The sequence below is a fragment of the Bubalus kerabau genome, chromosome 6 (genome assembly GCF_029407905.1).
Source record: "Bubalus kerabau isolate K-KA32 ecotype Philippines breed swamp buffalo chromosome 6, PCC_UOA_SB_1v2, whole genome shotgun sequence".
Classification (NCBI taxonomy): domain Eukaryota; kingdom Metazoa; phylum Chordata; class Mammalia; order Artiodactyla; family Bovidae; genus Bubalus; species Bubalus kerabau.
Window position 1 is genome coordinate 31,740,865 of NC_073629.1, and position 19,708 is coordinate 31,760,572.

The 19,708-nt window shown below is 44.2% G+C and overlaps 2 protein-coding genes and 1 long non-coding RNA gene across 6 annotated transcripts in view; 1 reads left to right on the forward strand and 2 right to left on the reverse strand.

The window, feature by feature from the left end:
- The window catches only part of ST7L (suppression of tumorigenicity 7 like), a 143,742-nt gene that overhangs the window by 122,239 nt on the left and 1,795 nt on the right, over window positions 1-19,708 (forward strand). Inside the window, exon 15 of the mRNA XM_055584729.1 lies at window positions 19,575-19,660. Coding sequence (XP_055440704.1) covers window positions 19,575-19,631 — 57 coding nt within the window. The 3' untranslated portion in view covers window positions 19,632-19,660. The remainder of the gene's footprint in view (window positions 1-19,574; window positions 19,661-19,708) is intronic.
- Window positions 127-7,393, reverse strand: LOC129654953 (uncharacterized). Its single transcript, XR_008715680.1, has 3 exons — window positions 6,385-7,393; window positions 5,762-6,058; window positions 127-530 (listed from the first exon to the last, which is right to left on the reverse strand). It is a non-coding gene; the product is annotated as an uncharacterized LOC129654953 (long non-coding RNA).
- CTTNBP2NL (CTTNBP2 N-terminal like) overlaps window positions 8,162-19,708 on the reverse strand; it is a 50,872-nt gene continuing 39,325 nt past the window's right edge. For all 4 annotated transcript variants that reach the window (XM_055584724.1, XM_055584723.1, XM_055584726.1 and 1 more), the window contains 3 exons: window positions 17,069-17,299; window positions 13,712-13,819; window positions 8,162-12,491 (listed from right to left, as the gene is read on the reverse strand). In XM_055584724.1, coding sequence (XP_055440699.1) covers window positions 11,010-12,491; window positions 13,712-13,819; window positions 17,069-17,299 — 1,821 coding nt within the window. In that variant the 3' untranslated portion in view covers window positions 8,162-11,009. The remainder of the gene's footprint in view (window positions 12,492-13,711; window positions 13,820-17,068; window positions 17,300-19,708) is intronic.

Consider the following 19,708-nt stretch of genomic DNA (forward strand, 5'->3'; position numbering starts at 1 on the left):
CGGAGAAGGCGATGGCACCCCACTCCAGTACTCTTGCCTGGAAAATCCCATGGACAGAGGAGCCTGGTAGGCTGCAGTCCATGGAGTCACTAGGAGTTGGACACGACTGAGCGACTTCACTTTCACTTTTCACTTTCCTGCATTGGAGAAGGAAATGGCAACCCACTCCAGTGTTCTTGCCTGGAGAATCCCAGGGACGGGGGAGCCTGGTGGGCTGCCGTCTAAGGGGTTGCAGAGTCGGACACGACTGAAGCAACTTAGCAGCAGCAGGGCTGTTTTATAAGGATCTTGTCAGCAGAGAGGGGAGAGAGTTCTGACAAGTCTGGTGCGGCTGTACTCTCCCAGAACCCACTGGAGCTCTCGCAGTGCCTGGGTGCACGTCTCTGCATGTGGCCTACTGGCGCCATCTTGAATCACAGTGTATGTGTGGGGAGAGGCGTCTCTGCATGTGGCCACGGAGCTGAAGTCTTGAGCACAGCATTTCACATGAATGCAGGTCTGAAGTGCCAGCCAGTGGCAGGGTCAGCACTCTAGGAGCAAGTGAAACCAGTGTCAGGACTTCCTGAAGTCCAGATTCTTTATTTCTCATACAGAAGAAATTCGGCAAGAGGCAAAGTGAGAGGTAAGAAATAGATTTGCTGAGAGACACACTCCGTAGAAGAGCATGTGCCATCTCAGAAGGCGAGAGGCCCTGGGAGATACACATTCCAGAGAGTGTGGTACCTGTGGAAAGACTTGAGAGCGGCTTCCTATTTTTATCATAGTCCGCATGATACCCTGTTTTGTACTGTCTCTCCCACCATCATTTTAAACCCCGAAGGCCTTGTAAACTTAATTATCTCTCTATTCCAGTGCCTAAGTCAGTGAGTTCTACTTTGTAGGAGCTAGTGTGTGGATGTTTGAACAAGTGAAATCTCTTTCTTTTCCTCCCACAGAGTTCTGGCTCTTGCTCACTTGTTTGGCTTAATAAGGTTCTCCCCACTCCCCCCCCCCCTCCATAAACTGTATAGAGGAGCAAGGCATTTCTGAAGCATAATTAAATGGACGAATGAATACAAATATGCATTGATAGAGTCATCCTGACCCCTGTGTAACAAATAGTTATGGAGCACCTACTATTAGGAGGTATTATTAGTATTATTAAGAGGTAATTAGGAGTAGGAGAGGGAGAAGGCAATGGCACCCCACTCCAGTACTCTTGCCTGGAAAATCCCATGGACGGAGGAGCCTGGTGGGCTGCAGTCCATGGGGTCGCTAAGAGTCGGACATGACTGAGCGACTTCACTTTCACTTTTCACTTTCATGCATTGGAGGAGGAAATGGCAACCCACTCCAGTGTTCTTGCCTGGAGAATCCCAGGGACGGCGGGGCCTGGTGGGCTGCCGTCTATGGGGTTGCACAGAGTCGGACACGACTGAAGCGACTTAGCAGCAGGAGGAGTAGGAGATCACCTACTATTAGGGGCCACCTTGGTCACTCAGATTGTAAACAGTCAGCCCACAATGCAGGAGACCCAGATTCCATCCCTGGGTGGGCAAGATCCCCTGGAGAAGGGACTGGCAACCCCCTCCAGTATTTTTGCCTGGAGAATCCTGTGGACAGAGGAGCCTGGTGGGCTACGGTCCATGGGATTGCATAGAGTCACACATGACTGAGCAACTAACACGTGTATGTGTACTATTAGGAGCTACATAATACTAGGAACTATCCTTTCTGAGTGCTTTGTGTGTTGTTTGGTCGCTAAGTTATGCCCACCTCTTTTGTAACCCCATGGACTGTAACCTGCCAAGCTCCTCTGTCCATGGGATTTTCCAGGCAAGAATACTGGAGTGGGCTGCCATTGCCTTCTCTAGGGGATCTTCCTTACCTAGGGATCAAACTCGTGTCGCCTGCATTGGCAAGCAGGTTCTTTACTACGGAGCCCCCAGAGAAGCCCTTTTGAGTGCTTACTTATGCCTTAACTGGTTTGGAGTCTTAAGAGTTTCTCAGTTAAGGCACACAGCAACCCCACGAGGCAATTTCTGTTGTTGGCTACCCTTCTAGGAATTTGGGCTTCCACGCCTAAGGCGGGGATTGGTGATTGAGCTGCAGGAGGCGGCAGGGCGCGCACGTGGGGAAGGGACACAACCCTGCCCACGCCAGCCGATCTGAAGCGGGTCCCTTCCAGACGGCTGGCCCGTCCTTTCCTAGGCAAGTGGGTGTGCGGCCAGACTTGGGTGCAGAGAGACTCTTAGCGACTGAAACACCAGAGGGCGCTAGCGATTCAGCTTTCCGATGAAGAGCGAGGCTGCCCGTGGCAACCTCTCAGCTTCCCTTCTAGACCCTTTCGCCGGTTGCTCCATTCCCGAAAAGTGAAGTCGCTCAGTCGTGTCCGACTCTTTGTAGCCCCATGGACTGTAGCCTGCCAGGCTCCTCCGTCTATGGGATTTTCCAGGCAAGAGTACTGGAGTGGGTTGCCATTTCCTTCTCCAGAGGCTCTTCCAGGGATCCAACCTGGGCCTCCCGCATTGTAGGCAAACGCTTTACTGTCTGAGCCACCAGGGAAATCCATACCCCAGCGGCTGCAAATAATCTGCCTGCACTCACCATATCTTGCGTGTTTTCGCGCTTTATCTCATTTAATTGTCAGAAAACCTCAAAGGAAGTTTCTCATAGCTTCATTACAGTGATGCTGAAATGAAGGCTAGCAAGGTTAATTCTTGCTCAAGGTTACACAGAGAATGGCGAATCCTTGTTCTGAACTTTTCCTGCTGCTCCTAACTTCCCATTCCCAGGTCCTACATACCTATACATATACCCCTATCAGGACGACCCCGTATCCCTCTGCCTTCTGTTTATTTAAATCCTGAACTTCTTAGGCACTTGAGGCCCTGCCACCCATTTGGGGAACTTGCTGCCTTGGCAGTACCCTGGGATGTCACCTGGGCAAGGGTTCCCTCATCAGAGTGTAAATTCCAGCTTTCAGCATGAGGCTTCACACAGAGTCAGTGCTTAATAAACATAAGGTGTGTCAGTGTCAGGCAGGCGGGGTGTGTGTGTGTGTGTGTGGCAGGCGGGGTGGGGTGTGTGTGTGTGTGTGTGTGTGTGTGTGTGTGTGTGTATAGCTCAGGGTCTGCATAGAGCCAGCAACAACAAACACCCGTTAAGAATATGTGAATGAGGATTTAATAGTTTAACATTTCTACTTTGTTCTACCTCATGTTTGTACCCAGCTGGGACTGACAACTCCCAGAAGGTAAGGATGAGGAATGTGGGTGTGTGTGTTGGGGGCGGGGGAGGGGGCGGTATTGGGAGAAACCCAAGAGGCATGGGGCAGGGAGCAGAGCTTTCCCATGCTGAGAATAAGGCTCGCATAGAGAATGAGAGGGGGAGAGAGAGAGAGATGCCAAGATCTAAGTCAGAGCAGAAGGAAAATGAGCCCTGAATAGGCGCCCTGTGTGGCCCTGTGGTGCTGACTCACCAAGACTTGGGAGAGGAAAACACACTAGGGAAGAAGGGGCCTGTGTGCTGTGGCCACCAGTCTGCCACCCCAAGGACACCCTGTCTGCCCTGAGGCCCAAATGCCTTGAGAGGTTTTGATTTGGGTTAGGTGGGCTGGGGGTTGGGGGTGGCCACTATAAGAAGGGAGATGGGGACATCTTTGGAGAATACAGAAGCCCCTTCCTGGGAGAGCTGTGGGTCTGAGTCCAGGTGGGCAGGAGGAGCAGGGGAAGGAGGTGTCTCTCCCCAAATATTCAGCTGCAGTCTCCTCCACAGGCAGGTGTGGCGGGTCAGACTCACAAGCCGGGAGAGGTAGATGCTCACGGCTTCAGTGGCTTCTCGTCCATACCGGAGGAAGAAGCCATGCCTTGTGATTAAGTGCTTCCCAGAGCTGATGCTACAGATGGAGGCATGGCCTGGCAGTAGAAGCGCCGCGATCCTCCCCACTCCCAGCCTTACCTCAGCTGTCAAACCGGTTCACAGACAGGAGGACAGGATTTTTGTGGCAACCAGGATGGCAGGTGGCCCTAGGCCAGCAGGCAGAGGGCAAAGCCCAGGTGGACAGGATTAAAGGTCAGACATTGTAGAGAAACAGGCGAGTGGAGGAAAGAGCGCCTGAGGGAGCAGCCGGGGCTGGGCTAGGAATTCTGGTCCCAGGTGGGCTCAGGAAGGTGCAGGTGGCTGAAGCAGAAAGAGGGAGCCAGACTGACTCTTTAGACCTACCTTGTTCTCCCCATCTGCAGTACAAGGGAGCTGGAGTCAAGGGGCTCTGAGCTTCCTTCTCACTCTAACGCTGGATGATGCCATGTGTCGTCCCTCTCTCTTCTCCCCACCAAAGCCCCCTCTCTTTGTGTCCTGTTCCTGGCTCAAAGTCTCAAAAGAAAGCTAACAAACCAGTGGATTCATACTTAAATGTATTACTGCCCACAAACTAATATTCTGAACTTCCCAAATGCATTACATACTTTTTAAAAAAAATTATTTACTTATTTGGCTGCATTGGGTCTTAGTTGCAGGATCTTCGATCTTCCTTGTGGCATGCAGGATCTAGTTCCCTAAGGGCTGAACCCGGGCCCCTGCACTGGGAGAGTCTTGGTCACTGGAAATCCCAAATGTCCTACATACTTTCTATTATAGTGTGGCCACTGGAAGGAGAGTGGACCTGAAGGCCTAATGAATGAAGGTTTGAATCCCAGCTGTGCCCCTGACTCTCAGCCCAGCTGAGTTGTAGGATCTTGAGCAATGTCCTGGGCCTCAGTAGGCCTTCATTACTTTATGGGTCAAGCAGGAATAACCTGCCTCTTTCAGTAACACATGTAATATACATGACTGACAGCTTGGTACCAAATAAAATACTCAGAAAATGTGTCCGCCCACATTTAGGGGACTTAGTCATGACCAAAAAGAACAGAGCCTGAGAGATTAAGGTTCAGGAGGCTTACCAGGAGCTTCCCTGGTGGCTCAGAAGGTAAAGAATCTGCCTGCAATGCGGGAGACCTGGGTTTGATCCTTGGGTTGGGAAGATCGCCTGGAGGAGGAGGGTGTGGCAACCCACTTCAGTATTCTTGCCTGGAGAATCGAGAATCCCCACCGACAGAGGAGTCTGGCAGTGTCCAGTCCTTGGGGGTCGCAGAGTCTGACACGACTGAGCAACTGAACACACACAGGCTTATCAGAGAGAACCCTTGGGATCCACAGGAAGGAAGAGGGGAGGGAGGAAAAAGAAGAGGTGGGGACAGTTGAGCTGCAGCAGTCTCTACGGAGGGCTCAGTCAGCCCTACAGGGAGTTTAGAAGCTCGGATGACCCTTCAGAGTTCTCTTGATTTGGGACAAGGGGACCAGGTCTTTAGGCTCCATATCATCCGTCTTTGGATGTGGACTGCCCATGAAAGATGTGACCTTGGTGTCAAATTGCTTTCCAAAGGGCTTACAGCCAAGAGCTGTTTCCTGTCAGCATTTCCTGCAGCTAGAAAAATAAATCCTTCATTCCTGAAGGGGGACCTGCGTGTTTGTCATGCTGAGTTAATTAGTAGGACTCTTGTCAGATTAAGTAGGTGACTCCCCAGGGATAAGGCCAGTCTTGCTGCTACACTTCCCAGTAATTTTTGCAAGCCAGCCATTTCACAGTGGTGTGGGCAGAGCCACGCGACCTTCCCAGTGCCCCTCCAGTCTAACAACAGCACAGACGTTCACACCACTGGGAGGAGAAACTGCTTTCACGTCCCTCTAAGGGAATCAGTCACTTGCAGGTATCCCAGGCCCCATTGGATTCTGTTCAAACCTTGTCATTCCCCTTTTGCTTATGGAGACTTAGAGGGTAGGAGGGGACATTGATGGGTAACGTGGTATTTTGGCAGAAGGTCCTTTCTCAGCTTGGCTTTTTACACGTTCCGGTGGGCTGCCGTCTATGGGGTCGAACAGAGTCAGACACGACTGAAGCGACTTAGCAGCAGCAGGTCTTCTCTATAGGTTACTTGAGAATGTTTTTGCAGACTGCTGTGGCCTGGGAGCTCTGTCAGTCTCTCTGAAACAGGGCTCAGCTTTCATCCGAAGACCAAGACAAGCCAACTGAAACATACTGGAAACACAGGGAGATAAGTGTGGAAGTCCAGGTAAATAATGCTTTGGAGAGAGAAAAGGCATTTGCTTCTTCTCTAGTTAACTCTTTCTGCCCACAAGGAGCTGTTTTTGCTAGGACCGCCTTTAGTGGCCCTATAGGGCGTTTTCACCCCGCCTGCATTATTCAGTTGTTTCTAGTAACCTTTTATAACATTGTGTGCCCCCAACTGGATTGTGAGTACCTTGAGGTTTTTCTCTAATAGCTATGTTGGTTTCTGTCTCTATCTTAAGGATCTAAGAGATCTCAGTTGCTTGAGGGGAATTAATGTTTTCTGTTCCACTTACCTGAGCTGATAAATGCCTCTAGGTTAGGTGGTAAAGCAGCAGCATGGTGTCCTGAGGTGTAAACCTGCCTCATGCTAAGCAGCAGCCCAGACACTATCTTGAGCTCCACCTTGGTCCACTGATTGGAATCTCTATGGGGAGGGGCCTGGAGCTGGCGTCATGAGTGACTCAGGAGATTCTCATTTGGGAAACAGGTAGTGGAAGCAGCAAAGCACTGGGTTTTCAATCCAGGCCCCGTCACCTACTAAGGTCCCTGGTACAAATCTCTGGTCTTCAACCACTACCTCATGTGTACACCGGGGATAACACTTTGCAGCACCCTTGTGCAAATTACTAAGGGAAGATGTGAGTGAAATCATTAACATGGTCCTTGGAATCCAAGTAGGCACTCTTGACTTCGAATACCATTGACATTCTTGCAAAACAGATTCCAGAGCTTTAAGTCATTTCCTTATGTTAGAGGCAAGTAAGTTCTTGTGAAATAACAAGTGAGGGTTATGAGGAACTATGTCTCAAAATGTGATCTTCAAATCACCTGCATCAGCTGGCCCTCAGGCCCAGTCCCCAGGAATCTTTATTTTTAGCAGGATTCCTGTGAGTACAACAAAGAACCAGTACCCCAGTGTCCTTTCTCTTCCTTTGCTTTTACCAGTAAACTGGCCATTGATACGTGAGCAAATGGGTGGACAGGCTCTCAGGTTTTCTCAACTAGTTTTATAGCAACTAAATTAAAATTATTCTTGTGGAACAAATGATGCTCATTTCCTACCTCTGATGCATTTTGAAAATATGAACTATTTTGAAGTAGGATTTTTCAAAAGACATTTCAAATTCTGTTTCAAGAGCCAAGCATCAGAAGTACTCTTTATAAACTACATATGTGTGCTAAGTGGCTTCAGTTGTGTCTGACTCTTTGCGACCCTATGGACTGTAGCCTGCCAGGCTCCCTGGTCCATGGGATTCTCCAGGCAAGAACACTGGAGGGGGTTGCCATGTCCTTCTCCAGGGGATCTTCCCGACCCATGGATCGAACCTGTGTCTCTTACATATATATATATATATACACACACACACACACACACACACACCCCCAAATTGACAAGGGAACATTGCTGATAGTGAGTGCAGGCCATTATGAAAAAAATGGCTATAAGAAGAATTTGTTGAAAAATGGATATAACCAGTAATTGGCTTAAATGCTAGGAACGTCGATACGTAAACAACCACACTGTGTGAACATCTTCTGTACATCAAAGGATTTTCAAGTGCTTTTATCTGGCTACACTTGCATTTGCTAACAGTGTAGCAGCAATAGCGCTGGACTAAGAGACCAGAGATGCATGAGTCATCTGTAAATGAGACGGCTGGACAAGATCAGGCATTCTTATCTTACAGTACATGATTTATGGATGGCTTCAGGGTCTCTGGACGCCATGAAGCCATCAACTGAATTTTGCACATAAGCATATACATTTTTATGGGGACAGCGTCCAGCTATTCTTAAGATCCTCAAAAGGTCCAGAACCCCCAAATGATTAAAAAATTATAGACTGGACTATTGTGAAGGCTTCTCTCAGCTCCAAGATTCTAAGGAAAACCAACGTCCCATGTCCTTTTGGGGTCTAACCTGGGTGGGTCGTATATCTTCGTTTGTTTTTTTTAAAGCCAGGAGCCAGTGGTCCCTTTTTACCAATCTGCTCCTTCCCCAACAAAATGGGCCCTGTTGTGCAACATTCTTCACTTGGTACAAACAAGACTACTTTTTGCCCAGACAGTATGATTTAAGTTGTTTTAATGTCGTCTGCTATAAAAATGGATGAAGACTTCTGCACGGTACATTTGGTTTTACAGATGTTAGTAACTAGTTAGTGCTTGTGCTGTGTGCTTCACGTCACTATGATCTGTTGACCAGGAACAGCTCTCGCAACATGGGTTAAGACCAGAATTGTGGATCATGGAACTTTCACTTAGCACACACACAGTCTACGGCAAACTTAAATCCTAATCTCTAATACCTAACTGGATTATTTGATCCATTGCAGTATTGTGCTTGTTTATCTCAGAAGATAGGCAACTAGCAAAAATACACATTTCTTTTGCACTTCCCCACCCCCATATTACACTGTAAAAGTAATACATTATTCAGTGCACTTTCTAAGAAATAAACTTCCTTATAGTATCTCTCTCTATATATATATCTATGCCAAAACAAAAGAAGAGCACAATGCAACTTGTAAGATTACCATTTAAAGCAAGAGAGGTAACAATACTCTGGGATTATAGCCCCCTCTCCTGTTTAGGAAAGTTCCAGTTCGTGTGACAATGCACGGGAATAAAATTTAATGCACGATTGCTCTGGGAAGTTTAAGATAACCTCTTTATCATTTGGTAGACATGCTAGGGCATTAACAGTATTTTCATTTTTTTTCTGATGCATTGGCTTTAGTCAAACCATAAGCTGTGCAGACACCAGTGTACTTCGGAGTGATTTATCTTGATTTCCATCACCTGCTTTTCTCCCATCAACTCATATTGGGTTATGAGGAAATAGGTTTAAATCATAGCAGGAGGTCGTGCTGTGTTCTTAGTCACTCAGTCGAGTCCGACTCTTTGTGACCCCATGGACTGTAGCCCGCCAGGCACTTCTGTCCAAGGGGATTCTCCAGACAAAAATACTGGAGTGGGTTGCCATGCCCTCCTCCAGGGGATCTTCCCAACCCAGGGATTGAACCCAGGTCTCCCGCATTGCAGGCAGATTCTTTACCAACTGAGCCACCAGGGACGCCCTGGCTGCTGGAATAAGTGTTGACTAGAAGAATGTATGTGAGATCTCTCCATCCTTGTGGACACAAAATCAGGTAACCACCATGTCTGAGGTGGACAGTCATTATACTCTAGGGAGTTTGTCGGTTGTGCTAGCCAACAAATTGGAAAGTTTGGAGGCTTCTGTCCACACAAACTCACTGTGATGGAAAATGACAGAAGTTTCTAGAATTAAAGAGGCTGCAGCTTGGCAGCTTGTGAGCTAAATCCAGCTGCAGAAATGTTTAGCAGTATTTTAAAATATTTTGATCAGTTCTTGATATTTAAAAATGAGAATGTTTCTCATTAAAATTTGGATTTCATAAAAATCTTAGGAGCTGGTAACCCTGGTCTAGCATTCTTGCATAGCAATAAGCAGCTGAAGTGGCACAGGAGGTGCCCTTTTCAGCGGGGCATGGGCACTTCACTTTGCTAGGGCTCTCACTGCTCCCAGCTGTTATATGTCATTTGAGTGAGTGACTGACTTGTTTTTCTCATTTATATGACCAGTTGAGCTTTGTGACACTGGGTTGGTTTGGCCTTGTCTTCATGATGCTGAAGACCTGATTTCATGTGAAATTTCCCCCTCCCCATGGACAAGATTCTTTCTTTGATTGGGTCCCAGCTACATCTAGTTGCTTTGGTAGGTAATCTTAACATGCATTTCTACTCATCCTTTACACTATATTGCAAACTCCAAAGATACAATCACACTAATATTTATGTGTTTAAGTGTGTATGTTAAACACGTAAAGGGGTGTGTATCTATACAGATATATGTATACTTTCATTTAGGTAAAAGTTAATTTGGCTCCACAGATATGGACACCAAGTGCTGGCAGCTTGGAGAATATGTGTAGAACAATTTGCTAAAATCTGTATAATTCTGACTTATAATATTACAAAGACGGTGAACTTTAAGTTATTGCTTTTTGATTACAGAATAAAGATCTCATTCTGTTGCAAAACTTTTATCCAGAAGGAGTAACCATTTCCTATTCAAGTAATAGCAATTGGAATCAGAAGTTCCTTACACAACAGTAGATGCCTGAAGACATTTTTGAAGGAGATGTGATTTCATTCTATTCAAGAACTTATGCAGGAAACTGGGAGTGATGAAATTTTTTCAAAGTACAAGAAAATCAGCACCCCAACTGCTTAATGTTCAGGAGGGTTTTTCAAGGGCTCTACAAAGCTCACTTTGTGGTGAGTTATCATTCACCTTTAGCATTCGCCTTCTACGTATGCAGCCTTATTTCTGAACACAAAGCTTGTATTAAAACAGTAAAAGAGGATTAAAAGTAGTGTTGGTTTTTAACATTCAGAATTCACAGAGGATCTCATTTTTTTTTTGTTTTTTTTTTTGCAGTTAAATGATCCATTCTGTGCTTCTGCTGCAGAATCGCATTCATATGGCAGTCTAATTTCAGGCACTTTTAAAACATGTTCATCTGGAATAAAAAAATCTGCATAAACCACTTCTGCATAATTCAAAATGAGTGTTCAGTGATTTGAGTCCCCAGACAGACAGCAAATCACCACCTGGTACTCAGTTAGCTTCTGCATCATAACGTGATGGTGACTGTGAAGCTTAGGTGTCTCTGAGGTGCCCTTCTAGCTTTAGCACAAAGATGGGAATCATAAAATTCCTAACTACTTAGTTTCTACTTATAAAATACAAAAAGGTGAAACACACGAAATGTATTATAAGATGGTTTCAGCTAAGATCAAAATAAATAACATGATCTGACTCAATGGTTTGACTCTTGAGCTCCTGGACGAAATCTGATGGAATGTCAAACGCAGAGACTCCCTCCTAGGCACTAGCTGCTGGTAGGCAAAAGTATCTCAACATCCTTGCCGTTGGCGACAACAGCATTAGAAGAGCAGCTGCTGCCAAGGTCTTCTGCAGTGGTCAAAGAGGATGCCTGGGAGTGAGTTTTGGTCAGGGGCGTGGTAGTGGATGGAGAGGGAGTGAGGCCAGGCTTTTTGGGTGGGATGGGTGGAGGGTTTCCTCTCTCAGCTCTGGGGATGGTAGGGGACTTGATCCCTGGAGACAGAGGGCTCAGAGGACTGGACCCTTTTCCTGGAGTAGGTGAATGGTTGGTGTCACCTCTCGCATTGGCAGTGCTGGCCAGATTTCGGTAGTCTGTGCCAAAGGGAGAGCTGTTAGGAGACACGGGCTTTATTGGTCCTTGTTGGTTAGTGAATCTGGAGAGCACCTGAGTGACCGTGTTTCGGGCCAGCTGCTTGGCAGCAGAGTTGTCTATGAGGGTGGGAGACAGATCTCTGGATGGAGGGCTCTGCAGCCCACTGGCTTGTTGGTCCTGATCTGCTTGGGACTGAAATTTGTGCCGAGCTGCATGGAACCGCTGGTTGATCCCTACTTGGTAGGATGACTGGTAGCCAGGGCTGCTAGCTGATGACCCCAATAAGCGCTTAGTTAGTACTGGTGACGAGCAAGGAGAGGAAGTGAGAGAGGAAGAGGCAGTGCTGCTGGGAGATGGTGAGTTCCCGCTGGAAGGCAGATGACTAGGCGCTGGGCCTGGTGTCTCTATTCCCACAGGACACCCGCCGTTCTCCACTGCTTTTTCTTGGGTCAGTTCCACAGGCTTCTCTCGTGGAGGCACTTGGTTTTCTACATTGCTGCCTGCAATCAACTCCTTGGTAGTCTGCATTTCTGGGTCAAAATGTCCATTGGTTTTTGCATAAGAGTAAGTGGCAGTGGTGGGGCCAGGCAGCTCGCTGGTTGTCACCCTGGCTGTGCTGCTCCCATGTGTTTTCTCTGCCTGAAAACTCTCTGTTTGGCAAAATACAGACACTAGCACGGGTGGCTCAGTTACCGTGCCTTTAGACACGGTTACTGGTTTCTTCACTTGCTCGCTGGGGCCACTTTGCTGGTGCAAAGCCTCCAGATTCTTCACCACCTTCTTCAAACTCTCCATTTCTTCTTTCAGAGTTCTGGTCCGGTTCTCTTCTCGGTTCAGCTTTGCTCTCAGTTGTTCCCTTTCGATGTCAAACTCAGATAGCTGCTTCTCCACCTGGGCCTCCGTCTGCAAGCCCCGCTTCCTCTCGGCGGCCAGCTCTTCCTCCAGCTTGCTCACTCGGCTCTTCTCCTTCTCCAGTTTCAGGCTCAGCTCTCCCGCCTTCTGGCCCTCCTCCGCGGCCTTGCTGGTGGCCTTCTTGCACTCACGGACCAGCATGGAGGACAGCTGCTTGTGGCGGGAGCGCTCCTCTTCCAGCTGACTGGAGAGCTTCTTCTGCTCTTTTTCAAACTTTTTCACTTGAGACTTTTCAAATTCCAACTGCAAAAGAATGCCACCACACATCTGGATTAGAGTAAGGAAACAAAGAGACGCTGACAACTGTTACATGCCATGTGCTTACATTAAATATTTCTTAAGTATTACAACACCTAACATAAAAATGTACACATGACGACTTAATCTTGCTTTGATGATTTAGGAGGCACTTCTAGTTCTTACTGTCTCAGGGTTATTAGTGGGAATCTGAATTGTCATTGTGTTCTAGGTCTATGGAAAGTTCAGAGGATTAGAACCAATCAAAACAGAAAGCAGAAAGCCACATAAACTGGATTTTGTGATGAATGCTGATGAAAACAAAACCTTTAAAGCTTCAGTAATAATTCTTTCTGGTCTTAAAAACAAACAAACATAAGTAGCTGCATATGAATCATTCTTCTACACAAATGCCATTGGCTTTAATCATCATCCCAACCCTACTTAAAGAACAAAATGAGAGGGAAAGGGTGCAAGGAACCCTATTAGTCAGTGTTTTTCAAACTCTGAGACCCATGAATGGATCGGGAAACCATTTAGTGAGCCATTAAGAATTTGAACAAATGAAACAGAAGTGAAAATATTAATGTGTATTATAAGTAGTAAGGGTTATGTATGATTTCATGAGATTTTTGTTTCAAGCATATGTATATATGTGTATGTATTTGTGATGTAAAATGTATTTTTTACTAGGAGTCCTAAGTCAAAAAAAGTTTTGAGAGTTCAAAGTTAGTGTTGCCCAAAGTGTGCTCTATGGAACGATGGTCCATAGTGAATGATCTATGTTAACAGATTTTATGAAAACATAGATTTGCTAAACACAGATTACCCTGTATTAATCTTGAAGACTCACAGCATGCTTTGGCATACTACAAAGTCTAAACAATTGGAAGTTAGAAACCTCTTTGTGTGTTAGTCGCTCAGTCATGTCTGACTCTTTATGACTCCATGGATTGTAGCCTGTGCATGGGATTCTCCAGGCACGAACACTGGATCAAACGTGAACACCTGGGATCAAACCCAGGTCTCCTGCACAGCAGGCAGGTTCTTTACCATCTGAGTCATCAGGGAAGCCTCTTTAACTTTGTTTAATACAGTAATCCCCAGAGTTATCTGACCACAAAGCCCTTTTTTTTTTGAGTAACACCAATTTATACCCTGCAGAATAATCTTCCGGAAATGCTACTTTAGGCAAATGCTGCTCTGAGCCCTTCCACCTTAATTACCTGTTGAGTCAGCCGCTCTCGCTCCTTCTCCAGCATGTAGGTGACATCATCGCCTTCAGCTGTGTCCTGTGCATGCCTTTGCCTTTCTTCTTCAAGGTCTAAGATTACCTTTAAGGAATTAAAAAAAATCATTTCCAAATATAGGGAGTCACACTTAGAATACAATTTAACAGTAAGTGCCTGTCTAAGCATCCAAGATCACATTTCATAGATAAATAAGTAAGTAAATCCTAGTCAGGGCCATCAAAGAGCACACTGTCTAGAAGGGTGAAAGATATGTTCTAGAAAAAATACAATATGTACTTTACCTCACACAAAGTGGCATGTAAACAGAAAAGAACTCATTAGCTGTAGGGACTGAAAAGGTTTCAGAGAATTAATAAGTTTGTTGGGATTAGGGGACAGGTGAAGTAAGGCAGATTCATGGAAAGCTGAAAGCTGAGGCTTTCCCTGTGATGCTCAAATCACTGGAGGTACCAGAGTGAAGCCTGAAATTAAACATTTCAAATAGGTGACATCCTAACTGTGCCTTGCTTAATTAATATATACATCTTGTATACAGTTAGATAAGAAGTACAAAGATTCTCTAGACTTCATCCTGCATACGAGAAGGCTTAATTATTGCGATCTGAAGTGGAGATTTTTCATAAGGCCTTTTAATTAACCCATACCACTTACCCTGGTGCCAAGCAATTAAGCCCAACTTTAAGGAAGAGTACGGGTTTAAAGGGGCACTTCCCCACATAATCCTGCCTGCAACTGCGTAATATTCCAATAATTCTGGATTTCTTCGTAGCTTCTGCTCATGATTCAGAGGCGGGTTGGCCCGGACCTCCCGACGTCAGCGCACTGTCATCCCCATGGCCGTTTCTCATTGTTTGTCTTCACTAACAACTGTTATGAATGGGAAAGAAGACTTTCTGGGACTCCTCTTTAAATACAAAAATGAAAACATTCTGGTGTATTTCCTTCTGGTTAAAAAAAGATTTTGGCTTCTCTCCACAGAGGCTTCTAAAATTACAGAAATGGGATGAAAAGAAAAAAAACAACCCTAAAAAGAGAGACTTTGGCAGACAAATTTTTAATATTCTGAAGAAAGAGGCTGGAGGGATGGTAGCTACTTGGTATGAGGGAGGAAGCTGTTTTGCCCTGTAGTACCCCAAAGACATAGGTGTATCTGCAGGTGGCAGATACTGCAGAGAAGAGGTAAGGTGCAGGATGGAAGACAAGGGAACTAGTTCCAGGTATGTATTTTCAAGAGTTATCTGTCCCTTCAACCTGATTCCTGTACACAGAATGCCCAGCCAGGCATCTACTGCCCAGGAATATACCAGATGTTTATACTCTGAAGAGACAGAATGTGACAGCCTCCAGATTTGGTAATAACAGATATGACAGAGAATAAAGCTGAGGAAAGGGGATTATTTTTATTTTGGGAAGATGGCAGGGTGAAGAAGAAAGGGAAGTGGGGTGCTAACAAAATCCACATCTATAATAAAAGGAAGTAAATATAAGTGTCTAAAATTGATAAAGTGAAAGAGCAATATATTAGTTAGAAATATGGAAAAAATATATGGAAGTTAGCTAACAAAATAAAACATTAAAAGAAAAGTGGTTGTCTCTAATATTGAGGAGGAGAGGGAATGGGAAGAGGTAGACTAGGGAACCCTACTTTTCATAATAAGCAGAGTAACCATGTAATTCACTGTTTAAATCACTAATATGTCTAAGAGCCAAAGTAGGTATTGTTAACAACTCTGCCAAGGCACCAGGCTTAAACTGGAATTCTCTCAGGAAAACTGGGACTATATGCACGCTAATTATAAGCCTCTAGCTACTATGTGATGTCTAATGAAGTCAATGTTCTACTTTGATAAAACACTTAAGAATAGATAGGCAGAGATTTAAAACATTTAATGCTATCTTACACTGAAATATAGTATTAGGAAATCTTGAACTTTTTAACTCTTCTTCTCCCCAGTCACCTAGGACCATAGATTATCCCAACACTATTTCAACAGGCATGATAGCCAGCCAGCCCTTTAGTGCCACTCAGTTACTTTATGTATGAAGTGGAAAACAGGCTGGCCTATTAAATAAAGATGTTGTGTAGATTTTCTTATAATATTATGTAAAAGCCCCCAAATTTAGGCAACTAACCCTAACTCATTGACATCTTTTAAATTGGAGCATAAATGTCTTCAGATTACTTCAGTCTAAACCAGAAGTTAAACTTTTCTGGGTCTTGGAGAACTCTGAGAATTCTAATAAGGATAGGAAAACAAAATTCATTTTCTATAAAATGCATAAATTTTGGCATTCATTGTATTTTCTGGGGGGTCATGGAACATCTGAGACCTATTCGTGGTTAAGAACTCCCATTCTGGCTTTTTGTTTGGACTCTGTGAAGGGAAAGAAAAATTGTGGGCAAGACCTAAGACCTTAAGCACTTTGTCAGATGCACTTTAAGCAGATGGCTCTCTAAAGCAGGTAACCATAAAGTAAACGAAGATCTATCAAATTGCAGCTGCTAACCCAATTTTTTCTGAATAAAACACTTCCTACTAAATGCACTAATGTCCCCCCACCTTGTTGATATAAATCTAAACCAACAGTTCTTAAAAATGCATATTCTAGCCAAGCATCTTTTCCAGGCCAAATGTGAGCTATAAATGACAAGTTGGGGAGTGAAATCACAAGCACTAGAAGAATTCCAATGAGATGAGGTAGAGCAAAGCACAGGTCCTATCTTAGATGCTGTAAGACCTGGAGACAGACAGACAGACACACACACAAACACATTCCTAATAGAGAACAGCTTTAAGGTAAACAACCTGGGGACTGTTGATGGTTTCATGAGAGGTAAAATGCAATGAAACTCAAAACCAAAAATAAATAAAAATAATCTATTGGCTTGTATGTTTACAGTCAGGTAAATTCTCTCTCTCTCTGATACAGCATTCCCCAAATACCCAAATACCTATTAATCTTTTTATTTATCACTTAAGTAAGCAAATAGAGAACACTCTGTTCAGCTACAAGGCTTGGTCAAGCCCCAGTTTGTTGCCAAAGTTTGGGTGATCAAGAGTTGAAAAACATACCAAGTGTTTTGGAGTGTCATATCAAGAAGGAATGTCATCTAAAATAATGTGTCTGACATACTCCCTAAATTTAACATTTGGAATAACCTGCATTTTCTATCTCCTGGCTCCTAGGTAAGCTAATTTATTTTTTTTGGACACCTGTGAGACCTCCCAGTAGAACTACCATGAGACCTGGCAGCTGACAGAAAAGTATCAGGCACTATTTAGAAAGCTGTCACAGGAGCCTGCGGGCTCGTGTCAGCCGGTCACCCACCTTGCGGTGCCGGCTCTCAGCAGCAGCCAGCTGCGACAGCATGCGCTCCTGCATGTTCTTGCACTGTTTCATCACCACCTTAAGAATTGAGAGCGGGTTCGTGCACACTGGCTGCTTCTCGCCATCATTCTTCTCTTTTAGGGTTTCAAAGTCTCTCTGGAGTGCCATTAAAGGATCACTGATGTTGTATTTTCCATAGCGTTCTTCAATGAAAGTATCTCTGTGTTGGGCCTGGGAAAGAAGGAAAAATAAGCATTTTACTTTCAAATATTACTGAAGAGGGGATTTGCTAGCAGTTAGACATCAAAGGTGGTGGTGTTGGTATGAAGTAACCTGTGGACTACAAATCAGATGGGCCATCTAAGTATAGATACAGCATCAGAATAGGGACACAGCATACTAACGAGAACAAATACTTATACAGTGCTAATTACATGTTAGACGCTGATCCAAGTGTTTAGATTCAGATTACCTTACTTAAGTTTTACTTTGACTTTTAAAGTAGTGCTATCATTTCCATTTTGCAGATGAGTAAATTACTACGCAGAGGTCAAGTGACTAGCTTCAGGTCACTCGGCTAGCAAGCTGTCAGAATTGGGATTTAAACCCAGGCAGCCTGGCTCTAAAGTCTGTGACCTGAACTGCCATGCTTACTGCCTCAGCTTATGAATGCTTATATTACCAACGGGTATATCTTATCTTTCCTTGCTGAGTTATGGCATTTGCATTTCTAAAATATGGTAAACATAATATCTTTATGAGTTTACAGATTTAGAGACCTAACAAGGTGGCCATAGATAAGTAAAGGATGCTAAAAATAATTCTACATTATAATCAAGGACTGGTTGTGATTTCTCCACATAAAACTTCACTCGACTGCTGATAGGTCAAGAGGGTGGAGGCTCTCAGCACTAGGGGTGCAGACAGAATCCCTCTACCCCCTCTTCCAGCCTCCGTTCAGCTGCTATCTTTCATCTCCATTCTGTCCCCTTCAAGGCTTGTGGAGCTTGAGCAGGGAATGTGGAATGGTGCTTGGAGTCTGGCCTAGGGCTTTGGGCCTGGGCACCAAGTCAGGTCAAATGATCAGGAAGGCAGTCGAAGGAGATTTAGGCTACCCTCTCGTCTCTGCTAGGAAAAATATGAAGTACTATTTCATTTGAGCATCATATATTACGTGCAGGTGAACAAAGGACATTAACAATCACATAAACAGATATTTAAATGTTTCCTAAGACATTTTACAAAAAAAAAAAAAAATAAATTGTTCATAGAGGGTTGAGGAAACTTCCATAAAAGTCACAGCAAAGTACTGTATAAGCTTTCAAATGAAATCTAGTTACAAAAACTACTGTCATTTCTCAATTTAAAAAATTACTTTATCAGGAGCTATATATATATTTTTACTACCACTACCCACAAATGGGAACCCATTTGAAAAGCAAAATACACAATTCAATTACCATGCTTAAAAAACAGAGCAAAAACCCTCAAGAAAATAAAGCAAACATGGGTTTCTTTGACACAGAAACAGGTTTCAGTGCTGAACATGTAAGCCTCCTTCTTCATTAGAGACTGTCAAAGTTCAGAACTCAGGAATTAGCCTTGTGATACAAATTTGTGTCGGTATTGGTTTGCAAATGCTCAAAGCAGAGTTAGAAGCCCTGGGTTTTACTTCTGGTTTGACTTCAACCATCTTAAGCAGTGATGTTATTGGAGTATTTGGATAATATCTGTATACTAGAAATCTGAAATCCATTTGTTGCTGTAAGTTACTGTTAACTAACCCCCTAATCTTATTACAAGTATGTATGTGTGCACGTGAGCATGTAAATTAAAAGACAGAATTGTATTTTGAGGTTCAAATTAAAAAGAAAATTCTCAGTAAAATTTCAAAAATTTCAACATCAAGTCTATTTAGGATGGAGAAAGACAAGACCAATTCCAAAACTGAATATTTATCATCATCATCATCATCATTTTGGTTGCACCTTGCAGCATGCTGGATCTTAGTTCCCTGACCAGGGATTGAACCCACGCCCCCTGCATTGGGAGTTGGGAGTCTTAACCACTGGACTGGCCAGGGAAGTCCTATTATTTTTAAAAAATCATGGCAAGAGTAGACAAAAAAGCCAATTTTAATTACGTATATAAGAGCATTAATGTCAAACAAATATAACTCATCAATGTTTTCATGAAGAACGTCTGTTTCTTTAAGTTCAGGTATAAAAACATGAGACTGATAACCCAGGATTCAATGGAAGTATCTATCTGTAGCTATTAACTCCTATGGCAAATCCTTATTTAGCAAAACAGACAAAGGAAGCAAGAGAGAGAAAAAACTCTTTAAGGAGTTGAAATCCCACTTTTCTGTCACATCTTTTATTCATGATTACTATTTCTGTAAGATTAGCTATGGAAAAGAAACGATTCTTGGTACTGAAATTGGTTTAGTAGGGCAAAAAGGAAAAAGTGAACCTGAATATTTTTATGACCTTTTCCTTTTCAGAACACCATGGAGAAAGTGGTATGGGAGAGCAGAGCTAGGAGTACAATTCAAGATTGATATCAGATCTGCTGAGAAGCTCCTCTCAGGTTTGAGTACATAGTTAACTCACCCTTAAAAATATGACTTTTTAAAAC